The sequence below is a fragment of the Takifugu flavidus genome, chromosome 13 (genome assembly GCF_003711565.1).
Source record: "Takifugu flavidus isolate HTHZ2018 chromosome 13, ASM371156v2, whole genome shotgun sequence".
Taxonomy (NCBI): Eukaryota; Metazoa; Chordata; class Actinopteri; order Tetraodontiformes; family Tetraodontidae; genus Takifugu; species Takifugu flavidus.
Window position 1 is genome coordinate 6,541,902 of NC_079532.1, and position 26,102 is coordinate 6,568,003.

The 26,102-nt window shown below is 44.6% G+C and overlaps 2 protein-coding genes across 2 annotated transcripts in view; both read left to right on the forward strand.

Annotated features, from left to right (window-relative positions):
* Nucleotides 1–5,392, forward strand: part of plxnb2b (plexin b2b) — a 92,661-nt gene extending 87,269 nt beyond the window's left edge. The window contains 5 exon segments of the mRNA XM_057051684.1: nt 959–1,106; nt 1,202–1,266; nt 1,344–1,419; nt 2,111–2,185; nt 2,662–5,392. Coding sequence (XP_056907664.1) covers nt 959–1,106; nt 1,202–1,266; nt 1,344–1,419; nt 2,111–2,185; nt 2,662–2,766 — 469 coding nt within the window. The 3' untranslated portion in view covers nt 2,767–5,392.
* A 2,909-nt stretch (nt 5,393–8,301) lies between these two features.
* Nucleotides 8,302–26,043, forward strand: tubgcp6 (tubulin, gamma complex associated protein 6). The gene is given in 26 exon segments (XM_057051353.1): nt 8,302–8,589; nt 8,891–9,694; nt 9,772–9,935; nt 10,768–10,981; nt 11,773–11,931; nt 12,760–12,881; nt 12,962–13,025; nt 13,115–13,224; nt 13,310–13,401; nt 14,934–15,073; nt 16,057–16,206; nt 16,606–16,687; nt 16,984–17,072; nt 17,451–17,569; nt 17,961–18,099; nt 18,182–18,280; nt 18,387–18,996; nt 18,999–19,787; nt 20,015–20,176; nt 21,240–21,408; nt 21,938–22,079; nt 23,220–23,414; nt 23,799–23,931; nt 24,313–24,526; nt 25,486–25,679; nt 25,797–26,043. Coding segments are annotated over 25 exon segments (5,229 nt in total). The 5' UTR covers nt 8,302–8,589; nt 8,891–8,908; the 3' UTR covers nt 25,889–26,043.
* Nucleotides 26,044–26,102: the final 59 nt, after the last annotated feature.

A 26,102-nucleotide genomic window follows, 5' to 3' on the forward strand; every position in this document is an offset into this window, starting at 1 on the left:
CTGAACAGGAATGCACAATTTCAACTCACTTACTTTGCATTTTGAATCCCCCTGCTCCCATGTGACATTTAAGTGCATAAATTAGTGTCACGTCGGCTGAGGCTCAAGACTACGAGACGACGTGTTGCATGTAGATGCCGGTGATTGACGTAAGGCTGGCAAGAGAGCACCCACACAAGGACAGGAGATGAGCGATTTAATTACTCGCCGCCCTCCACACCACTTGCTGCCTCCACCCGCTCTGTTTATCGAATCAACTGAGGGCCACGTATTAAATATGAATGTGCGCATGTGGCACAACAGCAAACAAACATGGTAATTACGTCCCCAGCTAATTTAATACTGTGGTTATAGCAACATTGCTATTTTTGCGCTTCTATTGTATTCTCACTGAAGCCCTCCCTGGAGATAGTGCCAAACCAGTGTGAATTTTTCACATTTTGCACCTCACGTGCGCTGATCAGGGAGGAGAGGGCGCCGCGTTTCTTTTGCATTCGCAAGCCTGTGGAAAATAAGAGCGCAGAAAGTGTACTGGTGAAATTTAACATGATTTCAATGTATTTATATTGATGATGCTTAGGGTTGCTAGGCTACACGGGCCATATAAAGGTCAAAGTTGGTGTTAACTCAATGAATGTTTCCATTAAGAAAAGCAGGCTTTCAGGGTTGTTTTTCTCCATTTGTATCATATTCTTGGCTGGTGCTTATGAGAGAGGACAGTTTGATATGAAATGGTGATATTAAGTTCCAGTCCAGGGAAATGTTCTATATATACTGACATGTAGAACAAAGCCTCCTCTCCGTCCCTGTTATTACCATATAGTGCACTCGATTGCACCTCAGGCCAGACTTCTCAAATCTAAGGCCGCCAGCATTCAGGCGCTCATTTGATAAATCGGCGTAACAATAATTAAATAACTTTCTCATGACATGGTGCTTTCAACCCCCTCGGCCGCAGCCTTCCTTTGCGTTTTTGGGTGAACATTCTGAAGAATCCCAACTTCATCTTCGACATCCACGTGTCTGAAGTCGTGGACGCCTCGCTGTCCGTCATCGCTCAGACTTTCATGGACGCCTGCACCAAGAGCGAGCACAAACTCAGCCGGGTACGTGTGGGAAAACGGGCCAGCTTGGAATTAAGCATAAAGTTTCATCCTGTTAATTAGTCAGAGTGTCACCGTTACCAATTTTGTGTCTCTAGGACTCTCCAAGTAACAAACTACTCTATGCAAAGGAGATCTCTACGTATAAGAAGATGGTGGACGAGTAAGTCCAGTCAACAATGTTAATCCGTCCATCACAAGCCCGATGATCTAACCATCATTGTGTGTTTGTGTGTTTAGTTACTACAAGGGTATCAGGCAGATGGTGCCGGTCAGTGACCAGGACATGAACACTCATCTGGCAGAAGTGTCACGGGTGAGAAGATCCATTTAATATGTGTCACATTAGTGCAACATAAACGCCATATTCCTTTTGGGCTTTGTCCTCCTGAGGGACAAATGACGATATTTGCAAACAGGCCTGAAAAATCAATCCTTTTGTTGCACATTGTTGCTATAAAATAACCTTTCATCGTCCAAATAATTTCCTCTATCAAGGCTTTTGCCACACTTGGCTGTACTTATCGACTCGCTGTGCTGTATGTGCCAGAAAAACTTGAATATCTTAGGATATGCCAAAAAAATTCCATAAAACTGCTAAAAGTGAACGTGACAGCGCAGTAGGAACAGCATAAGCGTGCAGTTTCAGTATTGATCAGAGCCGCGAAGAGTAGCAACAAAGCGCCGTCTTTCTGACAGCAGAATTACCTCCATTAGCCGTTTGACTTCATGAAGAAACTCCTTCAGTTCTGTGACCTCAGCAGATGAAAACCCACATCGATCTGGCTTTTCGCTCACCACTTTGGACAAGAGCGATAAAAAAATAAAATTCCAGTTCTTCAGGAGGTCAGCTTTAATCTAACCGTGACGGCTGAAGGTCTCCATTAAAATCAGACGTGATACCAGTTTAAACCCAAAACAGCATCTGAACCCAAAGCATTTAAGCCTCATTGACCTTTCTGCGCCTCTATTTAACGTTGAAATCATCAATTGTTCGTCTTTTCCAGTCTCACACGGACAAACTGAAGACACAAGTGGCCCTCCATCAGCTTTACCAGTACGCCAGCAAATACTACGATGGGGTAAGTGGACCTTCTTCTCGCTATCTCACCCAAAAGAGGCTATTCCACTGAATGCACTACTGCCCACTATATTATTGCTCCCCCCACCCCCCCCATCTGCTCAGTTGATATGGCAGAAAAGTGATTGTATGAAATTTTAATTGAAAGCATTTCTGTGGGATGTGAATTGGAAAATTGCTCTGGGAATTGATTTTTTAAGCATCCATTGTGCGTTGCCACTTGAGGTCACGGAAAGGGGATAAACAAAACCTAATGAACAAGTTGGGTAAACAAATGGGGCTGTCAGTCTCCCTTAAGTGGGGCTCGCAAACAATAACGGCTTTTATGACCGTCCGGCGACACCCTCCTGTCCTCCTCTACCTTGTCGCCCTGCACCGTCCGCGTCGATGTTCCCTCGCCTTCCCCGTTCAACGCCCACCGCCCAAATGTGCGTCCCCTCTCTCGTTCCTCTCCTCACCTTCCATTCTCCCTTTCAGATCATTGCATCCCTGGATGAGGACCCAGCTGCCCAGAGTAAACAGCTGACCCTGCGGCTCCAGCAGATAGCAGCGGCCCTGGAAAACAAAGTGACCGATCTCTAACCCGTCATGTGGAGGGGAGGGATGGGGGGGGTCGTAGGATACTGCCAGTGACTACAGGGGCTTATTTTCATATAGAGAATTACACATGCAAATAAGCAAAAGTGACTCGGGACTTGTGAGTGTTGCACGTCGTGGCCCTGGGACTGTTTTTGGTGTCGCTAACAGGGTGAAATGAAACGCTGAAGAGGAGGAGAATGATGGGTAACGCTGTCAGAGGTACGCCTTAAAGCTCACTTGCCAAACCCTGAAGTTCTGCGCGCTCATTCATGCTTCACTGAATATCATTCCCACAATGCAGTGCGGTAGACCTCTCTCCGAGAATTAAGCCCCTCCGTGGCGCACTGGCACAGGAGATAATCAGATGTTCAATTCCTTTCTGTGTAGAAAAGGTTTCAAGAATTGTATTATATATTTTTTTTATCGTGCAGTCTTTATGCGAAAAGCTTTATAAGGTAAAAAAAAAAAAAAGAAAACAACTTTTTAAATGGATCACCTCTGGTGGGGATAGTGTTTTTATTAGCCTGTGTGTGCGTAGATTTTCTGTGTGAACCGCGATGTGAACAAGTGTGTGTTGCCTAAATGGAGTGAATGTGTAGAAATGCGTGTGCACACACAGGGTGCCTACGGTCGGGCGTGAGGGTAAAGGGACGCCTTGCTGTCAGTTTAATCCTCGTTACTGGTGACACACTGGAACCTGTGCTCTCGCTGGCGGAGACCAGGGGGTCCTCACAAGGACACTGGTTAATCCAGCCACATACAGGCTCGCTTGACTGACAGGTCAGATGTAATTACCCAGATGTTTTGAGTTCAATTTGCTTTAGACTCGGATTTGCTTTAAGCCGAATCGTCATTTGTGCTCGCGGTCCGCGGCGGCACAGTCTCTCCCTTTATTGTACAGTGCCATGATACATTCCACTCTAACTAAAGCACAGAAGTACGATTTGTTTAAACATTTCATTTAATAAATTATTCCAGACGTTTTCTTTGTTAGACATTTCTTTTGCTTCATTTTCAAATCTGCCATCCAGCCACGTCAACACATATTAAAACCCTGCAATAATAGAACATCATGAGCCACAATGGGCGCTTGCATTAGCCTGTGAAATATATTAGCATACAGTAGCAATTTAGCAATATGTTTTAAAAATCCAAATTGATTGCTTTCTTACAATTCATGGTTTGTAGTGCCATTTTTTTAAAAGTATTACTCTTGTAATGTTCCAAATATTACCCATCAAGCATTCTGCCTCTAAAGCTATGAAATAGATTGATGCTGATGTTAATTATTGTGAGCGATACGGTCGGTACTTTAATGTTATGAACAAATGACATTTTTTTTCCCCAAACAATGTCAGTGAGGATCAATCATGTACATAAATGTTATTGTAACTGAGATATTACTGCGTCAGAGCTGAAGTGTCAACAGGGTAGGATCGAGTGTCGTTTCTTGCGCTATTACCTGTCACCACGTCTCATCTGTACGCCACAGGTTCTGCCGTTGACAGATGATTTAAATTGTGCTCCGTGTACCTGATCATGGATGTGTGTAGTTGGTGGAAAAAAAAAAAGAAAAAGGAAAAAAAAAAAGAGACCCCAGAATGTTAATGATTTCTGCCTTGGTTAGAAAAGGGTCTGCACAGACCTCGTGCCTGCCCGCCCGCCTGCCTGCGTGCCATCTCAGCGTGGCACCCTGGCATCCCGACCAACAGCACTTGGCACTGCCCGCTCAGCCCAGTGCAGAGTGGCACTCTATATAATGGAATCAGCAGGAGAGGCTTTTGATCTTAATTGCATGCCAACTGCAGACTCCATCCTTGTCTCTGCTATTGTTTACTGCTGACTCCTCTCTACTGACAGAGTTGATGCAAGAAGCTTCTTTCAGAGCCTTTCTTTAACCAAAACCGTGCCTTATTATTAAATAGGATTATACATACATAAATGAATATATATATATATATATATATATTGTTTCTAAATTATTCTGTTGGTTATCTTGGTGATTATGATGACAATAGTGCTATAGACACAGCAATGTATTTGGAATTGTGATATTATGTGTGCTGTCTAAAATGCTGGACGCTGTGCTGCGGCCGTTTACGTGCCAATAGGCTGAAGACATTTCAGTTTTTAAATTTTCTTTCGGGGTTTTCTCTATTTTTTTTGTTTTTGTTTTATTGTTTTAATAAATGGTTGCAGTTTCCGTGTGTGCATTTCCTTCGGGTGTCTGTGGTGTGTGCTTCGTAGGACCATGGTGGCTGAGGCCAAAGGCCAAACTGAATTCATGTACAAGAGTGGCCAATGTGATTTGGGTTTCCCTTGAAAACATTCCTAAATGATTCAGAACTCCGAATGGTACTCTGCTGTAGATTGAATATAGCTCAAAATTGTCCCACTGGTGTTTTCCCTGTGTTTCAAAGCTGTTCCATATTGTGTACTGACTAAATGACTATCTGTACTCGACAAATGATCTTTCTTACTGCTGTGCAGTTGTTTTTATTTCCTGTTTCCTATACCATATAAATCTTTGTAAACCATGTTGAAATGCTGTATTCTAATTGTATAACCCTATGCATTGAGTCCTAGGACAAAAAAAACCCCCCAAAAGATAAAAAAAAATGTGTGTGCAGTTGTCGAGACTTTTTATTTTTGTTTGTTGATTTTGAAAATGGTGAACGTGCTGTAGAACCTGGGACACTTTTCGCCGCAGGACCATCAGCAGGGTTTTCCTCCTCATCCAAGGCAGCTCAGACTTTCCCACCGCGTCCCTGCTCTGGTTGTGCGGGAACATGCTTTCACATGTGTGGACGGAGCGGTTATCCACAGGTTTCATCACCCTCCCCTCCCTGAATAAACCTCAGAGATGTGTAAACCCCCACCACCACCACCCTTCGCAGCTGCTGTCTTTCTTTCACTTTCGGGTATCGATTCGCTTAGATTGCCCCTCCGTGAATATTGCATGAGTCGCAATCAGTGATGGAGTAACGCTCGCCACGCCGCAGGTGCCCAGTTTATTGTTGTGGCCTTGCTTAATACACTGATATATGAAGTTGATATATATTTACCTCACGTGCAGTGAAGAGTGCACGCACACACACACGGGGAAGAATGGGCGGATGAACCTTTTCTACCCATCCTTTCAATTTATGGGCATCTTGTGATGGAACGCGACAGTTTCCTCTGAAATATTTGTGCACATTATGACCTCTAATGACTTTCTTGATGGCAACGGCCCCGGTGTGCATCACGCACCGTGATTGCCGACGCTCACATCAGGGTCCTGTCACGCAGCTCAGACTGCAGACTAGAGGCATCACGAAATGGGTGTTTGGTAATGTAAATGGGTGCGCGGCGAGAGTGTCACCAGTGAGTAAATGTAGAAAAATGGCTGAAAAACAATTAATTCCTGACAGCTCCGAGCAAAATTGGAAAAAGAAAGACGGGGGTTGAAATTGCCCCCATTTGAATGCTTAAACTCGGAGGCAAGGGTGTGAATATCAAACAAAGCAGAGTCGGGGCATCTTCCTGCTAAGCAGATCATTGGTGTGTGAAGAGGGAGCAACTGGAAGGGCGACCAGTGAAGCACTGGGAACTCTTAAATCTACTGAGAGATGCTGTTTGAGTCATTTTAGGAGTCAACATTGTTGTGCATTGCAGGAGGCTTGATCTCTATAAATAATCATACCTCTCACAATGCTAATGCATCTCCACAACAACTTTGTGTTGGCCTCTTTACGGGGTCTCTTACGAGAAATTGGGTTAAAATCTGCATCTTGTCTCGTCTCTTCCTGCATGAAAGCTTCACACACGGCAGCCAGCTTCTCCTTCAGCGGGGAGCATGGCCGCCTCTACCAGCAGGTTGTATTTCACTTCCACATGTCTTGAACTTAATGAGATTTAGCTTTGATTTCTCCTGCCCTGGGGGAAGAGGTGGGGAGGAGAACTTTTGGGGGGGGAAAAAAACCCAACAAAAAAAGAAGGATGTTGGTGTGCGGTGTCATTTTAAACAGTGGGTCTGATGAATTATTTAAAAGACAACAACAGATTCCAGGGCTCACTGAGCTCAGCAATCACCCAGGAGCAAATTAAAGCATCTTGTCAGGGTGGCTTGCACTTAAACAGACTAACAACTACATTACTTGAATTTAGAGTAGTTTAGACTCAGTTCTGTGCACCCGTGCTGCCAAACAATATCAGAAGACAAATCTGCTGTTGACTGGAAGGAGATTATTCTTGCAATAATAATCTGTTATTTGATACAATTATAAACACACTTTGGACTCCCATTTTTATAATTCCTGATTTAAATACACTTCCTTCCAGAGTTGGTGTTATACTACAAACTTTGTAGGGGGTCTCTTTGTGAATTTAAATGCTCAGTTTGGGAGACACATCTATGAAAGAGAGGGAATTCATGTCCAAGTCTTCAAACTCTTTGATTTGGACATCTTTCGTTCTGGAGTTCTAGTCGTCAGCCATGTCTGTCTGGAACTAAATCTAAAACTAAAACTGATTTTAACAAAGGAAGACAGAGGCTCTTAAATCCGCTCTTAAACACGTCTCTGTTTGCATATTCTAGGGTTTTGGTTTCACAGTTCTTCCCATAGTTTTACCAAAGCACTTTACCAAATAGGACATTATTTGTGCAAATAGGAACAGTGGGGGGGTCCCAAGCATCGAGACCATGTTATCTCCTAACCCAGAAGTCAACCCCCGCTTCTACCTATTTATACACAGTTGTGTATAGTGTCCACATTTAAGTCCCAATGTTTCCTATAAACTATGACAAGTTGTAATTCATTCTATTATGATTCCAGTATAATATGAACACAGAATTAAACTATATTGTCCCTGCATTGAATATGATTATGAGAATATTGAATATAATACAGTCTCTTCCTGACAAGTGACCTTAACTGTTCCTTTAGTTCTACAGTAATTCACAAACTAATACAAAACTGTCAGTCCTGCTTTATAAGAACACAGTTTTCTTTCAAGACATGGAGATTGTCAACTTTGTTTCGCCATGTATGGTGTTTAATCCAGAAATTAGTAATTAATATATACTAGCCATTTTGGCAGGGAATGACAGATTTTATTTTTTAAATGTTCTCTTTCATTCATGTAAAAAAAAATATTATGCCAATTAATCTTGTGTATTCTGGTTTAAGATTTTGATTTTTTTTAAAGGTCTTGAGTTAATATGAGAGCTCACACAATTGCATGCTTGTGATATGTCATTGAAACACTCACAAAATTAAAACTAGTTTGCGATTTTCTAACGGGAGAAATTTTGGACTTTGTGGAATAAAATCTCTTAAAAGGGACTTTCTATTGTGCCCAAATTGTGTAAAGCATGCAGTTTAGTGGTCTTAATAACGTCTAAACTTAAATTTTATTGTTCTAGCGGTTTTTGCGTTCATTCTCGCGTCACTTGAACGCAACACATCGTCATGATAGCGTCATCAACGCCTGACCAATCAGCGTCGTCTTTTTCAACAGCCAATCAGTGAAGGCCAAACTTGGTCTCGACCAATGGGCTTAGAAGTGGGCAGAGCTTAATTTGTAACCCCGCGGCATCCTGTTGATGAATGAGGCGCCTTGCTAACTGTTTACTACAGATACGAGCAACGTAGCTCGTAATCTGTAACTAGTAAACTGGGAAAAATATGCAACATATGCTGAGAACTGCCACTGGTAACTGTCGGGTTGAAATAGATTAGCTCAACAGGAGCTGCCAGATACACGGTGGCGTTTGCTAGCAAGGGTCGTTAGCATGCAAAGGAAGAAGTCACTTGACATCTGTGTATTTTTGTGACCAACTGTGTAAGTTGCTGTGTAAGACTTACTTTTAGTTCTGGAGAATTTGTCTGTTCAATCGAGGTTTTGATAATGGTGTGAGTAGCAAAGTTAAACGCAGCCTTATCTTTAGGGTTGGCTAACGTTAGCTGCTATTGCATTAGCTCCTGCAGTGAATTTTCCCGTGTAGTTAACTTTTTGCAGAATGTCACCGTAAAATGCAAAGATTTGTTGAACTGCATATGTCATTTTGATGTTCCCGACATGTACTGTGTAAGATGGTGTTATCTTTTTTTGATGACAGACGTGTTATTTGTTTCCCACATAGGCTAAGGAAAGATTCACCATGTACACGACCCTGATCAATCCCAAAACACCCATCAGCAACAACACCAGCATCACTGAGCTGATGGGTGCTCTGTGTGACTCCAGCCTGTCTCGAGTTTCGTGGAAGCGCCGCGCTTTGGGGGGAGTTTCAAGGGAAGGATTCCGCAGAGCTTTTAAGAAATGTGCCTATGGGGTCCTGTTGTCCAAAATATTTTTAAGTGGCACCAATGGTTCTGTCCCAAGACCAACTGCCACAGCCAATACACCACCAAGAAACAAAGTCCTGATGATAAGCTTCGACCTGCGCGTGGCAGGATGCAGAGAAGAAGCAGAAAGGCTGGAGGAGCAGTTAGAGAGGCTGCAAGAAGGAGCATCATCGGGCTTCAAAGAGGTGGATGCAGTCCTGGATCTTCTGGTTCATCTTGCTGGATCCGCACCACCTCCCCCAGCCTCTTTCAGCATGGACTACATGAGGCGGGAGAGGCCCGTGCTGCGGCGGCCTGAACCGTGGGGTTATCAGAGCGAGGAGCTGCAGAGGCTTGAAGCCCAGGCATGGGGGTTAGTTTGTGGACAGGAATGGGGATCTTTGGAGGGCATGTACTTAACTCAGAGGATGATGGATGCCCCTCCAGGAACCGGACTGCTGGGTCTGAAGACTAAACTGGAAGCAGAAGAAAGATTCGAGAGGGACACCAGGCTTTCACTGTTTGGAGCGCTGCAGCACACTCGCACTTCAGATATAGATATAAGATTGGACCTACCTCCCGTTCCCAGTAATATTGATGTAACTGGGCTGGCTATCAAAGTAGGCAACTATATTATGATTATAGTTCATATCTGTAGTGGCTCCAGTGTTGCTGTTATTAATTGTTGTCTCTATAGGTCCCTTCTAATTTGGACCAGTCAGAGGATGAAGGCTTCCAGTCAGCTTCCAACCTAACTCCAGACTCCCAGTCAGAGCCAAGCCCTCTCCCAGATGTTGACATATGGGAAGCTCTTCGCACATTTGAGCCGGGAAAGCGCCGCTGCTGGGAGTCTGTGGGCTGGTGGGTCACAGCAAGTCTTTTGAATGTTTCACCACCAAATATTAAAATAACTAGAATTTTTCATTAGTTTTTCAGGTATATATATGCATAGTAATATATTCCTATGCATATTGTTTTACTTTGAAAGTATATTCCAATCATTTAAATCTAATATTAATGTTGCTTAAGCTTTTGTCGTCACACTAATATTTGTAGTCGGCTTACATTGTGACGACTGAAGCTTCAAAGCTGTTGAAAACTGACTTTTTTGATTTTTTTAAAAAAAAAAAATTTAATTATTTGACAGGTGTAGCACTGCTATGAACAGACAGCTGTTTAGAAACACGTCTATAATAATAACCACAGATCGTGCTTTATCCTGAACAATAATTATACCTGGGAAAAGTATTTTGGGGCACCAAATGATGATGATGATGATAGTGTTGAGGGATGAAGAATACACAGTGGCTGCATTAATTTTCATCATTAGAGTCTGTGAATGTTGTTGCTTTTCAAGTGTCTGGGTGTGTTTATACACTTATCCTACTCCAGCGTGTGATTCTGTTAGGTTCATATATTCAGAAGCGGCTGACTGTGACAGAGCTAGCTAATCAAGCTACTGGCATTAATAGCAGCAGCCAATCAAGCAGTTCTTTACAACTGTCAAATGATGTTGATGGAGCACCTTTAATCATCAGGCTGCAGCTTCCTAACCAAAAAAAACAAACCAAATGAGCTAAAAGCAGTATAACCTCCCGTAGTTGCAGTGTAGTATACAGCTCCACTTGTTCATATGGTAGAATTTAAGATTTAATGCCTCATTATTAAATCCTTTTGCTTTATTTCCCCCCAGTCCACCTGGAAAAAGAGAATCTCTGTATCTAACTGAAGGAGGCAGGGAGGCCTTTGACCATCTTTACCACCTATGGGAGACGCAAATTAGGGGGGTCAGCACCAGCACGCCTTCGCCTCTGATCCCCCTGCCCCTGGACTCGCAGGCTCAGCTGGTGTCCGATCTCCTGAATGTCTTAATCGGAGTGGCCTCCACCACTTTCCCCCTCAATCAGGTCGGCGACACATTTCCGACCTCTTAAAAAGCCGTCAATGCGTTTTTCTGGGGGGGCCCTTCTCTCCAAATCCGACTGTGTGGGGGTGATCAAAAGGCATAAATGTGCTATGAACAGGAGCTAAAAGCATTGACTAAATTTTTGTTTAAAGTCTGTTGCGTAACACTTGTTTAAATTCCAGTGAGTTTTACAAAAGATAAACCATTTATAAAACAGCAAATCCCACCACGGCTGTTCTATTCTTTGAAATCTCTAGAATATTCTTTTGAGAAATGGAAAGAATTCGTTTTCTCTCTTAGTGTTCTCCTGTCTTGGCACAGCTACTGTGAGTATGACAGGTTTATCCTTGAGGTAAAACTAAATAATGGAGTCTTTATTCATCTGATGTTGCCTTATATGATAAGCCTGCTTCACACAGAACTTCTGCAGAAGTTTTGTGGCTGTCATTAGAGTTCCTTTTTGTTGCTGTGGCGTGTGGGACCGTTGGGCTGGAGTTATTTTTGTCCCCCTCAGACGTGTGCTGTCCAGAACTTTGTCACCAGTCTACATAAATCAACCACGGGAAGACCAACACAATACCTGATAATATATATCTAATATCTAATGTAATAACGCCACAAACTTTCAGAAACCACTACAGAGGCGACTCCCCGGCAGCCTCGGCCAGACTGTAATATCATCAGCTTTATAGACTCGGTCCTGGCTGCGGGGTTGTTTTATTGGATGTATCTGTGTCTCACTTGTTTATTGTGTTTTCTCCACCTTTGGTAAATATGTCATCCCTTTCCCAGAGCGTCCAGTTCGACGTCAGGCCCGGCGTGTGCGTGTCGGGCGCCTCACCGGAAAGCATGTCTCGTCTTCTGGTGGAGCTGGCGCAGTACGGCACGCACTATTTGAGGCTCAGCCACTTTTCTCTGCAGAGCACCGACAAAAAAGGCTTAGTTTTCCAGGTACGCGCTGCAATTATCGTCATAACAGCCGGCAAGGCTCCGCATCGCACCCCCTCGTGTCTTTTGTCATCAGTTAAATTTAGCTAACAATACTTCTTTCCCCAGAAACAACAATTACCTTGTAATGGGCAAATGGGTAACATAATGGGTAAGGTTTTTCCAACGGGTGGGGAGAGAGCTTTGCTGGCTGTTGCAGAACAACATAAAATAAGCCGAAAACACAAAAGTACAAAAACATACGGTCAAACTGGAGGTGCAACAGATTCCTCTGCGTCTGTTTTGCCGTCCCAGCTTCTCTGAATCTGAATCTTTTTCTTCACTCCTGACGTTTGTCTTATTCAAATATTTGTTCGTCTCTTTCTTTACATTTCCCTCCCTGTCTTGCTGATCCTCTTTGTCTCTCCAGTGTATTGTTTCCTCACAGTAGTTCCTCTTTCACATTTCTTCATTATTTCGTAGCTGAATCTCTTCACGGATGAAAATCTGGAAATCTTAAACGATTTAGAAAAGCATTTTTGTCGTGCGGACAAGCAATTACGCCTCTTAAGCTCCTTCTCTTTTTCAGTTATCAGTTTAAACATTATGATGAAACCTGATGTAATTGGCACAACCTTATTAGTGATAAGCGTTCTACTACGATTTCCCATTCTGGGCTTGGTGGAGTAGATCTCTCTGGGCCTCTGTCTCTTTAATGACATGTTTTGGACAATAATTAAAGTCTGCATTGTTCTTGATGTTAACATCTTTAGGATTTACATGTTGGAGGAACTGAGCTGACCTTAGGATGCTTAGATCGGGTCAAATTAACGTTCTGCATGTTACTCCAAGGCTTTTACAGGAGGGCTTCGGAAGTACCTGCATTACTACAGGGCCTGTGTTCTGAGCACCCCCCCCACGCTCAGTCTGCTGACCATCGGCTTCCTCTTCCGCAAAGTGGGCCGCCAGCTGAGGTGAGGTGAACTTCCCACCTGATCCCGAGCTTTGTCCTGACTCGAACATCACCAAACCGGCCGCTGTCTTTTAATCAAAGGTACCTGTCAGAACTGTGCTGTGTCGACGGGCCCGTGGGTGCAGGTCACGCCGCCTTCCCCGTGGTGAGCGTCCATTTATGGGTGAACGGTAACGCCTCGGCCCTCTTTCTGTCAGATGGGGCGTCAGTTAAGCGGCGTGTGCTTTTCCTCAGGGTGTAAAACTGCTGTCCTACCTGTACAATGAAGCGCAGAATAATTGCAGCAATGAGAATTACCCAGTCCTGCTGTCGTTGCTGAAGACCAGCTGTGAACCTTACACACGGTCAGTCACTGCTGAAAATGTTCCTATAACTGCCCTTTTTCTCCTGCAGGGGCTGAGTGTGTTTGCTTCTTCTTTCTTAACTCAGGTTTATGTCTGACTGGGTGTACAGTGGCGTGTTTCGAGATGTTTACGGAGAGTTCATGATCCAGGTCAATGAGGAGTATCTCGGCTTCAGAGGTGAGAAGAGTCACTTGCTGTGTGTCACACAGCTGTTGGATGATGATAAGTGCGGGACAATATCTCCCATCTGTAGAGAATGGAGCCACCTCTGCACAGTTAGTCAGAGAAACATCTTCTGGAGGACAGAAATGAATTCGATTTTCCTCTTTTTTCTCATTTAATTGCCCTTTGGGGCTCTTGCTCTCCAAGACCCCCATGTTGAAGTTGGGAGGGCCGATTGTGACGGTAGATTGTCCACCGAGATGACATTAATAGGGCTGTCTGTGCACTGCAAAAGCTGTGAAGCTGTGTAATTCTAACTATTAAATTATTTTATTACAGCCGGAGTCACAACTGAACTCTGGAAAACATTGTTGTTGCAGTGAATAATTAATAATCATTTGGTGACCAAACATAATAAAACGGCATTAATAAAACATTTTATCCAGCTACAAAGACCAAACCTTTCCAAATTAGAACATTTAAATCCCTTTATGTTATTAACTGAATGTAGGAGTGTATGGCTAATAAAAGTTTAACAAATCTAAACTCAGAAAAGCTCTGTCACACCCAAATTACTTTTCCTGTAATCAAAAGGGAATTTTCACATTTACAGGCCCATAAATGTACTTATTTATTTCATTCACTGTTGCATTATATAGTTACAGATTAACTCGGCAGCTCTCGCTAAAATGACAGAACTGTGTCATTAAACAGTTAATAGAACAGTTGCTTTTAAGATTACAGAACTGTTATTTACCATTAATCTATTGAATTAAGAAACTAATTAGCAGAAACATGGAAAAGCCTTTTGGAAATGGTCATTATTTTCTAAAACAATTCTAAAGAAAGCGGCCGAATCATCAATCATCATAATTGCTCTTTGCGACACCAGCAGTTAATAAATCAATAATGAGTGATAGATGGAATCAGTTCCCCCCCACAAGAACAAACTGTTGCTACTTCATTTTGTTGGCAGTGCGGCTATATTTTGCGTGATCATTAAACATTTATAAATATGGCGCGCGGCGCCATTCAAGGTCAGGGCGTCACCTCTGCATTGTCTCAGTCAGAAATAAATGTGCTCATCTGCTACACCTCATCAACTCCTGCAGCGAACAGCTGCACTTCCGACTTCGGCTTTTTTTTGTGCGTGTGTTTTGGAGGACGCGGGGATGTCATTGTTCTCCTCGAAGTCTGTCGGCTAGGGAAGCAATCAACGGCTGAGCTTTCTTGGCAAGCTTTCTGTAAAGGGCTGCGGAAGCTCGCAGCATTCATGTTCGCTTATGCCTCTCGCTCAGGATCACCGAGCTAAGCGCCAAACAAATTCCGAGTGTTAATTCAAGCGGTCAGAGTTTTTCCATGCCCAGTAAGTCATACAAATAAGGGAAAGTTTTGAGACCAAGCCTTCTGCCTGACAAATACTCACCCACTATACTTCAAGGTGTGAATGTGTTGTAGCGCTGGTAGGAACATTAAATGGCTTTTAAAGCGGCTCGGTTTGGATTATGGAACCGTGTGTGTGTGTGTGTGTGTGTGTGTGTCTGCAGACAAACACTTCTGGGTCCAAGGATACACTCTGATTTCAAAGGACGTGGAGGACTGCGTGCCCATCTTCCTGAGACACTTCGCCAACGACGTGTACGTCTGCGGGAAGAACATTAACCTGCTGAAGATCTGCTGCCCACAGGTAAGTTTTACCTCCTGGAGGCATTTTATTTTACTCTTTTTTTTTTTTATCAGCCACGCTCGCACAGATGAGATGCACAGATTGGCACCATCTTTAATTCCACCTGAAATAAATAATCAATAGTAATCACCCCAGAGGAGCAGAAACATCAACACACCAATGTATATTTTCCACTTGGAATGAAGTAAATCTAAATGGATACAGACAATACAAGCAGATTTAAAATGACAAGAAGCTTGCTGGATGAAGCTATTTGCATTTTGTAATGTGTATTAATTTTCTTCGAATATAAATATTCAAACGAATTATCCCTATTTAATAAAAGAATCCATTTGCTTTTTAGGGTGGAAATCAAAGGTTAAAATGGCTGAAAATACATTTAAAGGTTTTCTTATAAAGTGAGCATTAACGGCATCTAATAATTTCTTAAGTAGGGGGAAAAGAAAGAAAGTATGTCTTGGTGTTTGATGGTAGATGAGCGCTCTGCAGTCTGCTGTCCGTGCACTGTAATTCCAGTGTAATGGCCAAGTAATTGCGCTAATCAGCAGAAGTGCTCCTCATTTTATTCGGCTTTATGTAAGAGTAAGCTTTCAGTTCAAGTTATTACCAGCAGTTCTACCCGTAAAATGCCTTTTAAAACGACCTGAGTGTTTCCCACGTGCGTTAATTTACTCCTCCTCTAGAACAATGGCTGCAAATCAGTAGGAAAACGCCAGTAAATTGCAGCCAATTGCGTTTGATGTAATCATGTCAAACTTCTTGCCCGTCTGCGACGTTCCTCTTGATTTATTCTGTACCTGATATAATGACTTGACCTCACTGACCTGACGCTCGGGCCTCCTGCGCCGAGCTAATTGGCAACTGGTAACTATTCCTCTCTGGTCTAATTTCTTCTGCTGCTGCGGTCTCTTTGTTACTGTTATTGTTACTTGCTGTTCTGGATCGATTCTAACGTTGAAAGACACCTATATTTACACCCGCAGCATTACATTTGCTCGTCGGAGCTGCCGGCGCCGCGCATCGGCGTCACCTTCTCCCTGCAGGAGGTCGAGGAGATCGAGAAGGAGTGTGCCGTGTACCGAGGACGCCTCGAGAGGATTGCTAAGCACAGCGCCACCAGCAGGGAGAAGCAAGTACTGAGACATTTCCATTGTCCTCACCTGCAATAGGATGTATTTAGGTCATATTTTTAAGAACAAGTCTGAGCTTTTTGTCTTATATACAGTGAATGTTAATAGTCAACATAAGGTAAAAAGGTCTTTGCGGGCTGATTTTAAGGGATTTTTAAAAATTGGGTCTAAAAATGGAGGCGTCTTTATGTAATGTTTGGTTTTTTTAATAGAACATAATCTGTGGTGTGTCGGTCTCCTTTACAGCGAGTCACACGCTGCCTGATTTAACAACCTGGTTTGTTTGTGTTATATTGTCCCCGCCGCTGGCCATGCTTTAGCTGAGCCGCATGACACGTGGTGATCTATAGGCCGCACAGATGGATCTTTGTTGATAAAGATTTATTTTCTGTCTGTTGTAAGGCGCAGCGAGCAGAGCAGGCACGCCAGGAACTGATCAATCAGGTCAGGGAGTCGGCAGCCAAAACCCTGGAGACGATCCGTGGTGAGTGTGATTTTTGTTTTTGCAGAACTCTGGATGTATTCGCTCATCGCCATGCTTCCGGGGCTACATTAAGAAAATGGTTCCCCTCAGTGTGTTATCAGTGCTCACCTGTTGGCTCTTGACTGGAAGAGCTTCTTTCATTCATTTATCTGTACTGTGAAATCTAATCACCGCTCGCATCATTTAACTCCTGAACTACTTCAGGATATGCAGATGTGTGCATTTAGGCTTGTTTGTCGGAAGCCGCGTGCGTCTGCGCAGGACAGTTAGCAGCCAACTGTTCTTCATTCCCGCAGGGCGGCAGGTGTCACAGCGTCTGGCTGAGCAGGCCAGGAAAAGGGAGCTTTTCGAGGAGATGAAACAGCAGCTTGAACATCAACAAGAGGTAGAACAAGTCATTATGTTTGTTTCTGTGGCGCATGACTTGTTAAAATAATTACTTTTTTTGTCCCTTTGAACAGGGATTTAAAAACTGGATGACTTCTGTGTAAGAGAAGAAAAGATTGTGGATTAAAGTTCTTACTTGAGCTGAATCAGAATATTACATAAGCCTTGCAAATCCACCAGGATGAGTCATGTGACAGTTGTTGACTTTGATCTGTTTAAAATTAATGGGCTTTAACATTCTAAGTTGTGCCTCTTACTTAGCCATTATTAACATATTGCCTTTAGACATTTTGTCATTGCATTTATCAAACAGGAAAAATGTGAGCAAGATTAATTAGTGTAAACTAAATTGCAACATGGTGTGCTTCTGTGCCAGTGGCGTAGCGCCGCCAAGAAGAAGCAGGACGACCACGACGAATTTGGCTTTGCCAGAGAAGTGAGAGACCGAGAGAAGAGACTGCAAGCTATGGAGGAGCAGCTGGAAGAGAGAGCCAGGTCCGACTGGGATGGTTGTCTTTGATTCAGAGGACATTGATGACTTGGTGCAAGCGCACGTGTGTCTGATGGGAGGTTTTAGGGGATCTGTGCTGTTCTAATGATTGCTAATGGTAGCATAGCGTGAGCACTGTGACGGTTTATTGATTGAAAGAAATTCAAATTCAATCATTCAAATTTTCCCTCAATCAAACAGATTTTCTGTAGAAATCTGGGATTATAACATACTTGAGCTGGAAACAACAGTAATTCACTGATGCAACAAGGATAAACTGATTGGTTATTGTTTGTTATAATTGTTCATTAAATCTTTTTTTTTGATTAGACATGCATTTCCTGCAAATTATTCCGTATTAATCTCTGCTCAGTCCTTTGTTTTTTCAAATTGTAGGAAGGAGCTCATTGCGCAGTACAGCCGCCTGACGGAGGAAGCGGCTCGCAGGGAGAGACGGGCCATGTGGCGTGTGCAGCGGCTGAGACTTGATGAAGCTCGAGCTCGCTTCTTTAAACGTGACGGGCTGCAGATACAAGTTTGTCATAACAGCAGTGAAAGAAAATGAATTATATAGTTTATAAGCGAGCCAAATTACATCTCTCTTGCTTCTCATGCAGGAAATGCTTGAGAAAAACCCTTCAGGCCAGGAAAGACTTCCTATGGAGATAATGCCATCTGTTCCATCAGCACTACAGACTGTATCACTGCCAAACATGGTGTGAAAACATCGATTTTTTTTCTTCTTCCCTCCACTCCCTTTCTTCTCAAGTAATCATCGGTTTAGACGGTGTGCATCGTCTCATCGGTGTTTTCTTTTAACAGGAATCTCAGGATGTGCCTGAACAGCAGCCAGTGGAGAGTATAAAATTAGATTCTGTGTCGCAACCCGCTGAGAATCCCTCGACACTGGCGTCCGTCCTGATCGCTGAGGACGGACAGAACAACTGTGACGCACAGGAGGTCAGCTCTGACCTGCCCGACATGCGTCTCGGAGGACGGGACACAGACTACGACTTCAGCGCTCCATTTAGTCCACTTGTTGCTCCACAGTCTTGTCCTGTGGTCCATAAACAGTTCTCTGATGCTCTCGTGCAATTGGGGTCAGACCCAACGACTCCACTCCCGTCCCCGTTGCCCAGTGGTCATGTTGATGGTCATATTAAAGTCGGGGAAAATGTTCCGGAGGTTGTGGCTCATCCGCTTGAACCGAGTGTCCGCGGTCACGCCTCGGACGCACACATCAGAGTGGGGGAAAACATGTCGGATGTGGTCGCCTCGCTGCCTTCTGCCAGCATTTATGGCCACAGCTCCGATTCACATATCAGAGTGGGGGAAAACATGTCGGATGTGGACGCCCTGCTCCCTTCTCCCAGCATTTATGGCCACAGCTCCGATTCACATATCAGAGTGGGGGAAAACGTGTCAGATGTGGTCGCCCTGCTCCTTCTCCCAGCATTTATGGCCACAGCTCCGATTCACATATCAGAGTGGGGGAAAACGTGTCGGATGTGGACGCCCTGCTCCCTTCTCACAGCATTTATGGCCACAGCTCCGATTCACATATCAGAGTGGGGGAAAACGTGTCGGATGTGGTCGCCCTGCTCCCTTCTCCCAGCATTTATGGCCACAGCTCCGATTCACACATCAGAGTGGGGGAAAACGTCTCGGATGTCGATGCTCCTCTCCCTTCTCCCAGCGTCTTTGGCCACTCCTCGGATGCAAATATCAAAGTAGGAGAATTTGTGTCCAACGCACCTGAAGAAAGACCCCGTTGGAGCAGATACGGACACGCATCAGACTGCACCCTCCAGACCGGCTGTGTGGTGTCTGGACCTGAAACCACCTTGTCTCCGCTCCCCGGAGGCTCTTACGGTCACTCCTCTGACTCGGCATTGGGAGCCGGATGTATCGTCTCTGAACATGACCTCCAGCGTCGTCCTCTCCCTGGCAGCGCCTATGGTCACTCCTCAGACTCCGATCTGGCTGGTGGATGCGTGGTGTCCAAACCTGAACCACTTCCATCACCGCTACCCGGGAGCAGCTATGGACATTCCTCTGATTCCACTCTCGGGTCGGGTTGTGTGGTTTCGGGAGAGGGGCCACAAGCCTCCACGCTGCCGGGCAGCGCCTACGGCCACTCATCAGACTCTTCGCTGGGAGTTGGGTGCGTGGTTAAAGGAAAAAGCAGCGAGGATCAGCAGCAGATGGAAGACAACAGAGACGGTAACAAATACTGAATAAGTGATGCACACTTAGCGTTTTTAAGCCTGAGGCGCACTTACCGAGATCAAGACGGTTTATTATGACCTTTTTAAAGAGTGGTGATGCCGTTTCCATTTCCAGGTGATATTAGACTATAATCAGTTTAGCTCCCGTTAGAATTTCCAGTAAAATTGATGTAGACTTTATGCACTATGCATGTTAATGCAGCTGTCTTGCTCCCACTTTAGGCTCCCAGTCAGGTGGCCCTCGCGAGCGGCTGCTGGAGACGGAGGGGTTGGGAGCAGCAGGCTGCGCTTTGTCTTCCAGAGACAACTCTGAGCAGGAGTACCTACTGGCTTTGTCTGCACATTACGAGGTGGAACATTACGAAGACTGCTACGACATTATGGGTTAGTGCCGAGGAAGTGAATATCACAACCTAATGCTCGCTAGAATTCCACCACAGTTCAAGAGGAGCGGCGACGGAGTGCAGTCACTCTTTAGCCTTGATGCACCGGCAGCCACAAAAGGAGGAAAAAAAGAGGTTTACAATTGCAAAGTGAGAAAGTAATTCAGGTTTAATTTGCATAAAATGAATGTTGTCAGTCAGACACACAAGTTTCAAACGTCCTAATGTGACAGATCACCCTGGACAGTCAAGGACTTCAACTGCAGACTTCATCTGTTTTCAGAAATCATTTCACTTCACTAAATAGGCTGAAACAAGTTTCATGTAAATAAAAAGCCCTCCACATTGCATCGAAGCTTAGTCCATGTAAATTAAACATGTTTGGCGGTGAATTATTTGCAGACTCTATTAAATATTTACTACCATCAGCAGGCGTGGGGGCTGCATTAAAAGCAGTGACATTTCACGAGGGTATTAATTCTGGTTTGCGTTCAGGTGCGATGCATCATGGCTCACTAGAGTCGTATCTTGTATTCTTACCGTGTGTGTTGTTCAGCCATGCTCTCATTATTCACGCCAGCTTTCAGAGTTTGCAAGAAATCAATCTGTATCTGCTCAACTGAATACAGTTTTCCACTCTGCCGATCAAAATGAGAACTCCAATTTAAGGGGTGTTGCATTCAGCGTAGCCAAAATAACCGGAATAACTTTAATGTCAACGTGGAGGCGAAAACGTCACCAGTTTTTGCGAGAGACCTTGATAGCTGTTATTCAGATTTAGTCTGGAGGATGATCTGATTACATGAAGAAAACACGTATGACCGGTTGAACATTCATGTCACGCTTCAAGAAATTCAGAATTCTGCTTTCCATGCAGACTCTGGAGCGTGAGGTGCAATTTCTCTGCTGCTGGGTTCGCACGTATGTGAGGAATTCCTGCTTCGGATCCTCTTTACACCCCGACAGATGCTCCTAATTGACCTCTATGAAAACGAGTCGGGTTTAGCTGCTCCCCTGAGCGATCATTTGATCGGCATCAACCTTTCCTCCTGCCTCTCCCGCAGCTTCGTCCCCTGAGTGTCAGCTCCTGAAGCGGGTTACCCGGGCGCCCTGGGGCCTCCCAATGGACCCGACGCTCCGGCGAGCCACCGACACCACTGCTGTCCAACTCAGCGAGATGGTTTCCCTGCCGGTTCTGATAAAACACTCTGTCACCGCCCCGCTCATCACACAGTGAGTGTCGGCCATCGAGAAAGGAGGGGAGAGTTGATTTGTGTTTTGTTAGACCTCAGCTGACATTAAAATCATAAAACTTCCCTTCGAAAAGATCCTTTTCTGGCATTTTAACTTCCATCACACTTCCAGTCGGTCTTCACCTTAAATGTTTTCTTCGCAGTTTATCTTTTGTGTCTGGCGAAAATGGATTTTTCATCTTTTTCTGCACATGGTGATGGGGGTTGCTAGTGTGTTTAGAGTGAGGATTTTAGCTTTAAACTGATATTAATGGATTTTTTTGCCCTGTGCAGACTGCGAAGTGAGGTTCGCCAGAGATTTTCAGACTGTTTTATCTCCTCCAACAGAAGCCTAAATCCCAGTGTCGTGTGAATGTCAATTAAACCGGAGTAGCTTAAAATGGGCCGAGGGACTCAAAGTGAACCCTCCCAACCTTTATGACGAGGTCACATGTTTACGACCTGGGTCACAGATGCAAGTAAGCAACGCTGCCGCCCTGAATCTATTTGTGTCTCTTTTGTGTCTCCAGTGTGTCTTTGGTGAACAAGGCAGTGGTGGACTACTTCTTCGTGGATTTGAGGGTGGAAAGACATTTTGAAGCTCTGCGCCACTTCCTGCTGATGGAGGACGGCGAGTTTGCGCAGTCCCTCAGCGATCTGCTGTTTGAAAAGGTGAGAAGTGTGAAGTTTTGTACAATTCCTCCATTTGGTTCTTTCATTTAAGAATATATGCTCTTAAATACCCTTTAAAAACTTTTCCAGCGTCGTTCTGGTTAACTTGCACATCGCTGCCCTTAAGCTTCTGATGAACATCAGCAGGACGATGCAGATTAATTTTAAATGTATAAGCCCTTTTGTGAGCTCCAAAACATTTAAACAGAATATACTGTCGCCTTCAGAGGTTCTGCTGTTGTTGTTTAAGGAAGAGACGATTCGGTCGAACATTTCCCCATTTTGTGGGCGAAAAAATAATCGGAATAGTGCGTTTTATTGAAGGCACCCTTCAGGACGTTGAAGGTCGGCAAACAAATAAAAAAGTACTTCAAAACAATAGAAAGCAAAAGCATGACAGAGAAAAAATGAAAAATAGCTGTTCACACAAGTGCCCACCACTTATATTCTGTTAGTGTGGAATTGTGAAGGCTCACGTGGTAGCGGCCTGCCTGTGCAACCTGCTTCAGATTTAGTGAAGAAGATGACTAAACCTGACAGCGAGGGCTAAATCTACGTTATACATATTTATTATGACTCAGGGAGCAGTGAAAACAACTGCGCTCTGCTCAGCAGCCAGTCAACTCCCATGTCTCATAGTTAGCACTGCACTGAAGTTACATTTTTACAGCTTTGCGGCCTGACACCGGTCCAGAAACTACGTTTGAGTGCAGCGAGGGCCACAGATGTAGCGGATAAACCACGAGGCATAATTTGATCTGATGTTATATAAAACCAATTAGGGCTGCGGGGTAGTGGGAATCATCAAACACGAGCCGCTCTTGTCGTTTTGAAATTGGTATAATCAAAAAGATACTTATTACTGTCTAAAAGTCTCGTTTCGCCGCCTGCTTCCAACAGTTATCGGAGAGGTTCCATACGCACACGTGTCCCTCGCGGCTCATGAGACAGAAGGTTTTTTTTTTTTTCGTCCCAGCCAAACTCCACCAGCCAAATTCACTGATTAGAATATGTTCAACTGGAAAGCGTACTAATCGTCGCAATCGGCTACGCGTCATGTTTAAGGCAGCATATGGAAATGAACGGCAGGGGTCCACGTCTGAGCTTTTCTGTATTAACATCAATGTTCCCTCCTCCCAGCTGGCCAGCGGCCAGACTCCTGGGGAGCTGCTGACCCCCTTGGTGCTGAACTCCATCCTCCACAAAGCCCTGCAGTACAGTTTACACGGGGACACCCACTTGGCTAGCAACTTCACCTTCGCCCTGCGCTTCCTCCCTGAGACCTTCCACCCACACGCGCCTGATTCACTCAACTGTCTGGAGCTGCGCTACAAGGTGAGGTGGCGTAACAGGCTGCGTGCACGTGCTCAGAGGCAGCTTAAATGTGACAGGGTGGTATTACTGGCAGCAGCGTGTGGCAAACCAGCATACCTGTAAATGGTTGGCACTCACGCACTGATTGGATGTTGGTTGACATTTACCGCGACCAAGGCCTGCTTCCAAAGACCCCCCCCCCCCCAGTTCTGCTGTCTTTCCCCTTTTTTTCATCTCTCACCATTTGTCTTCCCATCACAACCCTCTCACCTCCTTTATCAGCATCTCAACTTGCACATCTCTCTTTCTCACACCTGTTTTTTTCCCCTTTCCAACTCCAGCTCCGTGTTTCGCTGCTTTCTTTCACACTCACATCTTTTTACACCCCCTCCCAACTCTTCCCAGGTGGACTGGCCACTGAACATCATCATCACCGACAGCTGCACGAACAAGTACAACCGTCTGTTCTCGTTCCTGCTGCAGCTCAAGCACATGGTGTGGAGCCTCCGTGAGGTCTGGTTCCACCTCAAGCGAACAGGTGAGAGGGTGGGAGCTTTTGATCGGGGCCCAGCTCGGCCTACGTTGTACCTGGGAGGGTGACGAGATAAGACTCCTGTTGTGCTTCACTCTTTATAAAATATTCAGTGTGAGGGATGCTGCTGTTCCTTTATGTTTTATTTATGCAAAGCGCATCTCGCGCCAGCGGGATCTTTGTCAGGCTGCATTGGTGGGTATTGATCAGACTTCAGAAATGGATAGTAGGAAAAAAATAAATGTCAAGTTTGTGTCACACAAACTGACAAAGAGTAATAGCCCAGAATGTTTTAGTGCAACCATGATAAGGAGTTTCACTTGTGAAAGGAAATGTATCCGTAGTTTTTGTTGAAAAGCCGACCAATCGCATCTGTTCCCCCCCCAGCGCTGGTTAAAGGCGCCGGACGCTCGGTGCAGTTTCGGCAGCTGCAGCTTTACAGGCATGAGATGCAGCACTTTGTCAAGGTGATCCAGGGATACATCGCCAACCAGATCCTGCAAGTGTCCTGGATCGAGTTCACAGCCAAGCTCGCGACCGCCAGCGACCTGGACGCCATCCACCGCACTCACGCAGACTACCTCAACAGAGCCATCTTCAGGTGGGAACTGGAACTGCACCCGCGCGTTCTGTTGCATTTGCGTCCGCCTATAAAAAGCCACAATTTTTATCACTTTGAATATGATTTCAGTTGGATGTTCCCGCTCAGTTGTTTATCTGTGCATGTTTATGCAGTAACACAGGCAGATCGAGTCCTCCAGACTCGGGTCCACTGTTGGTGTGAACCGTAATGATTTTTAGTTAAAGCGATTATCAGGATAATTCATCCAGGTTGGGATGAAAACTCATGTGTGATTACTTACATGCAGCTCATTAATTCAATTTTTTACAGAAGATTTAACCACATAATTGTGTGTTTGTGTGACATCAGTTTTAGAATCTTAAAATGATTAGGGGACTGTTGTAAGGATATTTTAAATTTAACCACCTATTTGTGCATCTAAATTTAGGCCTGTCACAATGCTTGTTCAACTATAAGAAAGCTGTGAAGGAACTGACAGGTGAACAGGGAACATGCTGTACCTGTTTTCTTGACTGCTTTATCATCACGGGGGGCACTGGGGCAATCCTGGTTGCATGTGGGTGAGGGCAGGGTGCACCCCTGGATGTGTCGCCAGCTCATTGTGGAGCCCAGGGTGTTTGGTGCCTTGCTCCAGGGTACCTAGGCATTGCTCTGCTCTACCACAACACCTGTGTTTTTGCCCATGCTGGGTCTTGAACTGGGAATCCTCTGCTCCTCAGCCCAGCCTGAGCTACTGCCACCCCGCCATCCCATAGTTTCATGTACAATTAGTACAACCTTCTTCTGGCAGTTAATTAAAATTCCATCTGGCTCTGAGGCAAAGTTTAAAACTCAGATGAATGATTTAACCTCATTAGGAAAGGTTGTCCGCATCGCGCTCGTCCGTGTAATTTCACGCCCTGCGATGAGTTGGAGGTTCCTTGTCTTTTTATTAATTTATTTATTTTTTACCTTCCTGCCCTGCCCGGCCACTGCAGGAGTCTGTTAACAGAGAAAGCGGCTCCGGTCATGAACATCATCCACAGCATCTTCAGTCTCATCCTCAAGTTTCGGGCCCAGCTGATTGCACAGCCCTGGGACAGCCAGCAGGGGGAGGCAGTGCACCCCAGCTTCGTAGCAATGCAGCAGTCATACAACACCTTCAAGTACTACTCTCACTTCCTGTTCAAAGGTCAGTTCATAATATTGTTTCAAAGTAGGTCAGTTGGAGGTTTTTTGCATCCATTTAAATTCTGGGTAAAGAAACTGTTTTTCATGTTTCTAAATGTTTTTTTTTTCCCCCTTGCAGTGGTGACCAAACTGGTGAACAGAGGTTACCAGCCTCATCTGGAGGATTTTCTCCTGCGCATCAACTTCAACAACTACTACAAAGACTCCTGAGCTGGCGAAAGCTGATACTGGCCAGCTTCACTGGTTAGACTTTAGCTCTGGACCTAGTTTAGTATTCAGTCCTGCTTATGCTTGTGAGCCTGATACATGGATTTAGGTCTAATCTTGTAAAGTCAGATAAGAACACATAAAAGTACTGTAATGCCTTCAGTGTCGCCGTGTGGCTTTTAAGCACATATAATTTAAATGTAAACAGTAAAACCCA